At 45.3% G+C, this 9,378-nt stretch overlaps 1 protein-coding gene across 1 annotated transcript in view; it reads right to left on the reverse strand.

Annotated features, from left to right (window-relative positions):
* Positions 1-444: 444 nt before the first annotated feature.
* RARRES1 (retinoic acid receptor responder 1) overlaps positions 445-9,378 on the reverse strand; it is a 29,332-nt gene continuing 20,398 nt past the window's right edge. Inside the window, exons 3-6 of the mRNA XM_056807608.1 lie at positions 9,121-9,304; positions 6,630-6,766; positions 1,271-1,333; positions 445-1,176 (exon numbers count right to left, since the gene is read on the reverse strand). Of these exons, the coding sequence (XP_056663586.1) occupies positions 1,024-1,176; positions 1,271-1,333; positions 6,630-6,766; positions 9,121-9,304 (537 nt within the window). The 3' untranslated portion in view covers positions 445-1,023. The remainder of the gene's footprint in view (positions 1,177-1,270; positions 1,334-6,629; positions 6,767-9,120; positions 9,305-9,378) is intronic.

Below are 9,378 nucleotides of genomic sequence, written 5' to 3' on the forward strand. Positions count from 1 at the left end.
TTCCATCCCTCTCTATTTTTTTTCCCTCTCCCCACATCTTGGTCCTGCCCCAGGGAGGCACTCCACTGAATTCAATTATAGCTTCCATTATGGGCACTCTTGCTTGCTATTAAATTACTCAAGCAAAGGGCAGAAACCTAGGGTGTAAAGGTCTTTACAGAAATGAACAAGAGAAGGAAGCACCGTATAATGGAAAGATCATTGGCTTTAGAATCCTGAAGATCTGGGTTCAAATCCCATCTCAGGTGCTTGTGGGAAGGACACTTTAATTTTTCAGGGTCTTGATTTCCTCTTAAGTGAAGAAGTTCCTCCACCTCTAAAAATCCTAAACTCACCCCCTAGACTTTGTTTGCCAATCTAGGCTATATGATCTCAGTTTTAACTTTACTCTCCACCCTTAACCAGACTTGCCAGTCGAGATAAATGATGACAAAGCCAGTGGTCTTATTTCCAAACATAACCATGTTTATTTCAGCATTGATTCTCAGGGGAACGTAGAAATCGTCCTGCTGGAAACCTTAAAAATCACAAATTTTGTCCTAAACCAGCACAATCTTTCCCTTTCTTTTTGCTTTTATTGTACTCTATTATCTTCACCTACTAGCAAGGACACTCTGAGATTGGAGTGGTACAAAATATCAGCTACCATTCTCAAAGGAATATTAGATAGAAGCTTTGGAGAATAGGAAATTCAGTCTGAAGAGCAGACTCTCAAAGCCGCTAATTCATTCTGGCTTTATATGCAGTATTTTAGGGCATTCGGGTGGCCCCAAAGTGGCTCCGAGTGGAGTTAAGTGCACTCATGAGTTACGGGAATCAGGCGTGTGCTCCAAGAAATGAATAACAAAAAAAAAAAGACGATGGGCTTCTCTGAACTTTGACTATTTAATCACTGGGTTGCCTACATCTCTGTAATGCCTAGAGATGATTCTAGCCAGCTATGGTGCTGGGCAGCAGCTGAAGCCTTTGAGTATAGTCATCTTTTCATTTGGGACTAGTGCAAAAAAGTCGGCATTGCATCTTTCAGAAGTTACTCGGGCTCTCTGTAGGAGTCTCCGCCGAGCCCTGGTCATTCCCAGAACCTTCCGGTTGTGTCTCGGGGTCTTGACAGCGATACCGTATTTTAAGGGGTTTGCTAGGATACCAGATCAGATGAACCTGGCAGGGAATCATGTCCTAGAGAAGACAGAATGGAAGATGCCATTACTGTGTGCACCGTGACCGGCGCTGAGCGCCATGTTTAATTTCTAAGGCACGCATGGACTCTCACCTGGCTGAAGAATTGATGGAGTAGGACGGTGTAGTTGAAACTGATAAAATCACCTCTTGTTGCCTGGCAAAGGAAAGAAAAGTCACTGGAAGAAAGAGCATGACTTGGTGCCAGATCAAGTCAAAATCAAGTCATTACACACTTATTAAGTGCCTGCTGTATGCTAGACAGCGTTCTAAGTGCTGGGCTACACAAGGGTCATAGTGGCTTGTTACTCAATTCAATGTAAATGTTAATGAAATCCAGAGTACCCCATCTATATAGTTATTAGCATGTGGTCTTGTGGGCAGCGATAGTTTTTGCCCTTCTTAGTGTTCCCAGGGCTTTAGCCCTGTGTCAGACCCTGAGTCGGTGCTTAATAAATTCTTGGTAAAGGGTGGCTAGGTGACTCAGTGGGTAGAGAGCCAGGATTGGAGATAGGAAATCTCTTAGCTGTGTGACCCTGGGCAAGTCACTTCACCCCAGTTACTGAGCCCCTGCCTGTCTCCTGCCTTGGACTGATAAGCAGTTTTGGTCCTAAGCTGGGAAGTGAGGGTTTAAAAAAATAATCATAAATTCTTGGCTGATGATGGCATGGTAGATAGACTCGTCATTGCTTTTCTTTCCTCTCCTGGATGTTTTTCTTCCCTCGTTTCCTTGGGGATGATGTCTAGGACGAGAAATGGAAGGGGAAGGTTTCCACTTCTGCTTTGTAATGGGACCTTGTAAAACAAGAAGAGGTCCTAACAGAATGGGGTGGTTTGGGGGGGCGCTGATTTTAGGAATATGAGAGAGATCAGACTTTCTCCAAAGGACAGAATTCAGGATAGATTTTGTTTGTTGCCACATCGGGGTTTTTCTTGGCAGAGATACTAGAGTAGTTTGCCATTTCCTTGCTCATTTTATAGATGAGGAAACTGAGGCAAACAGGCTAAAGTGACTTGTCCAGGGTCACACAGCTAATTAAGTGTCTGAGGCTAGATCTGAGCTCATGAAGGAGCCTTCCTGATTCCAAGCCCAGTGTTCTACCCACTGTGCAACCTAGCTGCCCTAAGACAGATACAGAGGCAAATTAATAATAACTCGCACTTATATATTACTTTAAGCCAACAAAACAAGACACTGAGATACCTCATCTTGTCTTCATAACAATCTTGTGTGGTAGATGCTATTAATATCCTCATTTTACAGATGAGGAAACTGAGGGAGACAGAGGTTAAGTGACTTGTCTAGGGTCACACACTTGGTCTGAAATAGGATTTGAACTCATCTTCCTAAATCCAGGTCCAGCTTTCTATCTACTGCTCTATCTAGCTGCCTAGTTAAAAACTTCTAATTATTATTATCCAAAAGTAGACTGAGCTGCCTTGAGAGATAATGGGTTCCCTTTTTGGTAGTCAGAGAAACACAAGATTTCAGAGTTGGAAGGGAATCTCAGCAGCCACCTAGTCCAGCCCACATCCAAGAAATCCCCAACTAAAACACCCAAGAAATGGTCCCACGGCTTCTGCTTGAAGGAAGAACCCACAGCCTCCCAAGGCAAAGAGTCCAAGCAAAGGCTGGAGGAGTGCCTATTGGATGTTGGGTAGTGGGGCTTCCTTTCCAGGTATGGGATCAGATTAGATAGCTGCCTAGGTTCTTGCTTTTACCCTAAAATGCCTGCATTTGGACTCATAGAAGCGGGACCTCTATTCCAACTCTTCTTTCATCCTGTGTGGCTTTGGGCCAAATGACTGAACCCCTGTGGGTCTCAGTTTCCTCATCTGTAAAATGAAGGGGGTGGGCTGGCTACGTGATCTCTGGGGTCTTTTCTAGCTCTTAAACCATATGTTTATAAACATATAAAACATATGATGTGCCCAGCCTGTGGGAGATGGCAGACTGTGGATAATCTGCAACCAAGAATCGACTCTGCCTCATCGGTAGTTTCTTTCCATTCTTGGCAGCTCACCAGCAAAGAGCTTTGTTTAAACAGTCGACCAGTAGCTCTAAAATGCTGGCTGAAACGTTGGGTCTCAGAGAGGGCTGGAGAACTCAGAAGAGAAAGCCAGCCCCTTCCCTTACTTCAGGATGTGTTTTGCTGATTTCCAGTCATCACTTGGCACCGATTTTTCAGGGGTGACGTGGCCCTGTCTGAGATTCGCTTTGTTCCCTTTGGGTCTGACAGGAGACGGCTCTGCTCAGGTCCCTATGTTTCTATTTGCCCAACTCATCTCATTAGCTCGTTCACATCCCTTGCTGTACTTCTCAAGGCTAGACTGGTATATGTCATCTTTTTTTTTCTTCTTCGGTAATTAAAAAAATCTGTTTTATTTTTAAACCCTGGATGATGTTCCCAGGACAATTTCTGTCCTTCAGAATGGCTGTCTTAGAGGAAAACATGGCGGCCGATTAGAGGCTAACCAGAGACAGGGCTTGTGTTGAAGTCAATGATGGGAATCTGGCCCCCCAGGATGGAATATTTTACAGAAGACGCATCAAAGAGATGAAGGCGGTTTCCCATTCTTTAAGGCATCCTCGGAGTTTTGAAACTCTTGTTTGTATGGAGATGGCTTTCCTCCATGGAGGCCTCCCAGCTGACTTTCTTGGTTGGATCCTGGAGCTTGAAGGAAATAACACTTATCTATCTCCCTCCCTCTCACCCCTCTACTCGAACTCGATAATTAGAGAAGATGCCAGGAAGTCTCTTGGCCTTTAGGATATGCTTATGTTTATCAGTTCTGGATGTAATGGGGTCCTTCCTGCTGAAGTAATTTTGCCTGGCTTTGGACAAATTATCCCAAAGTCTAATTTGGTTGAATCAAAGAGATTCCATTGTGATAATGTCATCTGGATCACCCTGACAAATCTGTTTTTCCTGATAGAAAATTATCACAAAATCTCCCAACCAGGCTCTCAAACTTACAATTGAGTTCTCAGGTTTGTGAGGGATCTTAGAAGTTATCTAGTGTAGCATCTGGGCCGGCAAGGTGGGCAAGACTGGATCCTAACTATAAGGATCCTGGGAGGCCACTGATTCCAAGCCTTTCATTTTATGGATGAGGAGGTTTGCCTAACGTCACATGGATAATGAATATCAGAGGTGGGATTTGAACTCAGGTCCTTGGACTCTGGAGCCAGGGTTCATTTCTTTAGAATTTGTCTTCTGCCATTTTGTATTTTATAATGAGATGGTGAGCCACAGCAGAACTGGGCTGGTTTGGGCGTCAGAGATGGGAGGCAAGTGTAGATTCCTCAGGCAAAGTTCTCGAGTGGGTTGACTGTTTTCCTTAAATTTCTTAATGACTTCTGTGTTCTATCTACAGCTAATGGGATCCTTGGCACTCCTCTCTGAGGGCACTCTGAAGTGTATGTGTGCTGGGCCTTTCAATGGCCCTCTCTATTATGGATCCAGGGCCCTCTTGGGGACTCTTTGAAGACATGGAGGCAAGTTGGAAGACTGAGTGGTGGGGAGGGAATTCAGGACAGACTGATCAAACTCTGTATGAAGGGCTCTCAGGCAGACCGTCAGAGCTTATGGGGCTCTCTCTCTAGGGTACCCCCTTTTCAACTTGAATCAGCAGCCAAGGGCTCTGAACTCAGATCATTGAAAGAATGCCTTCCTTCTCTGTCTTCAGATTCCCCCAATCCCCAGAGGGCTAAGAGGGATGTGCCTGGAAGGAAGCCTGAAGAAGTGATGGTACCGTTTGTCATGAGATGCAGACAGATTGTTTTAGGTCATACAAGACTAATTCCAAACTGGGTTCCCTATTTTCCCCATGGTTTGAAGGTATTTCTTCCCCATGACATTCGCTTGAATATCCCATGGCAACCAGTGACCTTGTCACTGATGCCCTAATCATGATTCCATCAAAGGCACTGAGGGTAACAGGCTTCTAGCTCTAGAGCCAGAAGGGGCTTCAGAAGCTGGCTGGCCTGCCCCCCCCCCATTTTACAGAGAGGGGAAACTGAGGCCCAAAGTTGGGTCTTGATTTGTCTTAAGTCCCATAGGTAGACTTGTCAGAGACAGGACTTGAACAGGGTCACTTGACTCCAGAAACAGGGTTCTCTCTCTGTCTCTCTTCCTCTCCTTCCCACCCCTTCTCCTTCCCTCTCTATCTCTTTCTCTCTCTCTCCTTCCCTCTCTTCCTGTCTCTATCTCTCCCTTCCTCTCTCCATCTCTCTCACTCTCTCTCTCCTGGAATTGATACTAGGTATTAGTTCCACAGCAGAATTGCGGGAAAGGCTATGTAATGAGAGTTAAGTGACTTGCCATAGTGAGGAAGTGTCTGAGATCAGATTTGAACCTAGGACCCCACCAAGTCTAGACCTGGCTCTATCTATGGAGTCACCTCGCTGCCCCCTCCAGGGCTCTTTCTGCTGCATCTTGCTTGATGCTCAGTTGTAGAAGATTGAATCAGGAAGATTCAATTGGGCGCCATTTTATAGCATTTCTAGCAGGAGTGAAGACAGAGGAAGAGTTTGTGCTTAATAACCACGGATTGAATTGAGCTAATTATAGATCCGTGACTTCATGTATGTGTCACATAACGGTACCATCACTTCTTCAGGCTTCCTTCCAGGCACATCCCTCTTAGCCCTCTGGGGATTGGGGGAATCTGAAGACAGAGAAGGAAGGCATTCTTTCAATGATCTGAGTTCAGAGCCCTTGGCTGCTGATTCAAGTTGAAAAGGGGGTACCCTAGAGAGAGAGCCCCATAAGCTCTGACGGTCTGCCTGAGAGCCCTTCATACAGAGTTTGATCAGTCTGTCCTGATCAATTGTGACCCACCAGGGCCTGGTCCTCTGGTGTGCGTGCTTCCAAAGAGAATGTGCCCAACCTGCTGGAAGTCTTCATGGATGGGTAGATTTTTACCTCTCCTGGAGTACTTGGAGCATCCATCTGACAGAGGATAATAGGACTGCAAATTTAGAACCAGAAGAGACCCCAAAGAGACCATCTAGCCCAACCCCCTCCTTTTACAGAAGAGGAAACTGAGTCCTAGAGAGGTTCAGTGACTAGGGGTCGCCCAGCTACTAAGAGGCTGAAGCGCAGGAAGAGACTCCTCACTCCTTGTCCTGGGCCCGTGATAGCGTCACGGCACCATTCACGATAAGGAAGCACGTGCCCTCAGATGAGATGAGATGATTTTCAAACAAATTGTGCCCACAGCTGAAAAGTTATCTCTAACCTGGCAGGGTCTGGCCTGGGCCTTTGTTCTGCTGACAGAAAACTCATCTTTGCTGTGAAAGCTAAAGTCCTTCTCTAGATTCTGGAAAGCCCCTGATTCGGCCATTCGCTTCCCAGGCTGCCCACCGGGTACCCTCTTTCCAGTTCCTTCCTTCGGAAGGCCGGTGGGCTGGACCCCGTTAGTGGAGATGGTTTTTCTGTTCTGCTTACCCACTGCTTTACCCCACTGATCTGGGTCATGTAATAATACGATGCCTGCGACGTCTTCTCCCACATCACGTAAGAGCTGCCGATAATGGCCAAGTCCCACATGGGCTGCAGAGACGGGTCGATGTGGCCCAGGCTGTCTGAGAAGAAGGAAGTAAACGCACATGTCTCAGTTTACAGGAGAGAAGTGAGGGTCGGGGCTATGGGAGCCACCCATGTGGCTTTTAGGGCGACATCTGGAGCTCAGTGTGGGGCAGCTGACTATTTTGTCTCTTGGGTACTCCCAAAGCCCCCCCTTTCATCTTGCTACTCTGAGGAAACTAATTATAAAACAACGAACAAATACTGCATCCAGGCCACCCAAATGCAAAAGCAGAGGGACCCTGGCGCCAGTCATTGAGCCTCTGAAATGGAGTCTCCTGGTTTTGGTGCCCCCAGGGGGAGAGGAAGAGGAGCGAACAAGTCCTGGGTGGGTCCCACCCAGGAAGGTCCACAGGGGCCCCCTACAAAGCCTATAGATGGAAAAGAGCCAAAGAACAGGGGGAAAGAGGGGCCCAAGGCACCTAGGATGTCAGGGAGCAGGGAACGTGTCCTGGGCCACCATGTTTCCTCCTTGACATTGGGCAAGACTCAGAAACCTCCATGGCCTTTGGCACCTCCCAATGACTGCCTCTAGTGGTGGAAGTGGCCTGAGAGTGGAGTCATGGAACAGGGTCAGGCACTTATCCATCCCTGCTGAGGCAGACCGAGCTTCAGCCAGTTCTGTCCAAAGTCATAGGTCAGGGCTTTGCCCATAGTCCAGTACGTTCTAATCCAAGAATAGGGGAAGGCGGGTAACACCTCAAGGTTAACAAAGGAAGGTAGTCTAAGTATTATCACTCCCATTTTATAGATGTGGAAACTGAGACGGTTCCTTGGGTAGCAAAGGTCTAGTACGTATTCACGAATACATTAAAAAGAGAAAATTCTAGTGGAGTGCAAAACCAATTCTAATGAGAGGGATTCCTTCCCTTTTGAAGAATAAAATTCTGTTGATGCCTTTTAAGTCAAGGCAGCACAGTTCTAGGTCCAGAATCATGCATATTGGAGCTCCAGGGCTACTCCTGATTGGCTTTGTGATCAGATCATGGGCTAACCACTAACCTTTCTGAACCAATTTTCCACATCTGTAAAATAGAGGTAATAATAGCCCCTAATCTCAGGGTTATTGGGAGGTTCCCATGAGTGAATATACAAAAACGCTTAATAAACATCAAAGTGATTATTATTACTGATGGCAACACACAAAATCATCAGAGTTGCTGCATTAAGATAAATGAAATGATAAATGGAATCCATAGGATTTGAAGTTCCTATTTTAGGGACAGCTCCAGGTCCCAAATTCATTTCATTTGCTCCTAACCTCCAATTGTAATGTGATTTTCTAATTTAGGTATTTTTAAAAGTTGTGTATCCAATTCTTTCATCTGGTCTTTTTCTCTTTTGTTACTATATGCTTAGGGATATAAATTTCCCCCTAAAGAACTCTCTTTTTGACATCAATTCCCCACTAAGACTGCTCTGGCTGCATCCCCAGAATTTTAATATGTTGTCTTACTGTTATCCAACTGAAATTCTCTATTGTTTCTGTGGTTTGTCCTTTGACTCAGCAATTCTTTAGGATTAAGTTATTTATTCTCCAATTGATTCCTACTCTTTTCTTCAGTGGCTCTTAACTTAATATAATTTTTATTGCATTATGGTCAGTAAAACATATTACTTCTGCTTCATTGCATTTGTTTATGAGGTTTTTTATGATTTAATATATGGTTAGTTTTTGTAAAGATGCCACATGTAGAATCTACACATATATACATACACACACACACACACACACACACACACTCACTCACTCCTTTCTATTCCTATGTAGTAATGACTATATCTAACTTTTCTAAAATTCTATTCAAGTCTTTAAGTTCTTTCTTTTTTTTTCCCAGTTAGTTTGTCTAGGTCTGAAAGGGACTCATTGATGATGCTGGCTTGACTCTATTTCACCCTGTACTTATTTAGCTAATCCTTTCAATACAGCTATAATTCAGATAGGAATATCACTAATAGCCCTGTAGTTGGGTTGCAGGAACTAGATTCCCTGGAGAGTGATCCTGATGAAAATCTACAATCGGCATCTTCTGAAATGTCAAGTGGCATGAATGAAGGAGGAGGTTTCCTCCAGGTATTTTGGAGGCGATGACATTGATTGGAAATCAATCACTTCTTTTTCTAACCCTCGCCACACGGGTGGCCTTTTCAGGAAAGGGGACACGGTCACACTGTAATGGGTGAACAAGCAGGCAAGAACTGTGACTTGTACGTCTAGTCCAAATAATCAGGCGCCCAAGACTTCGACTGGCTCTCTAGTCGCCTGGGAACACAGCTTCAGAAAAGCATTTTAAGCATCTCCTTGTTCCCGGTTTAGGTTCAGTGACTCCAGAGACAACAGGATGGCCCATACCTGGTATTCTGACCCCTTCATCCGGCTTTTTCAGCTCCTTCATTTGTTTATAGAGCTGGTAATCCTCCTGCTCTTTCTCCTTATTTGCCATGAGTTGAGTGCAGGTTATGTTGACGGTGGGTTTGGGCTGATAATTCCTGAAGATCACGAGGGCAGAACATGTGCTCAGATGCTTCTCTTTGGACTAGGAGGAAAAGAGAGAGGCAGAATGAGAGACAGACAGGCAGACAGACAGAGACAGAGGCAGAGACAGACACA

This window comes from Monodelphis domestica, chromosome 8 (assembly GCF_027887165.1).
Source record: "Monodelphis domestica isolate mMonDom1 chromosome 8, mMonDom1.pri, whole genome shotgun sequence".
Lineage (NCBI taxonomy): Eukaryota > Metazoa > Chordata > Mammalia > Didelphimorphia > Didelphidae > Monodelphis > Monodelphis domestica.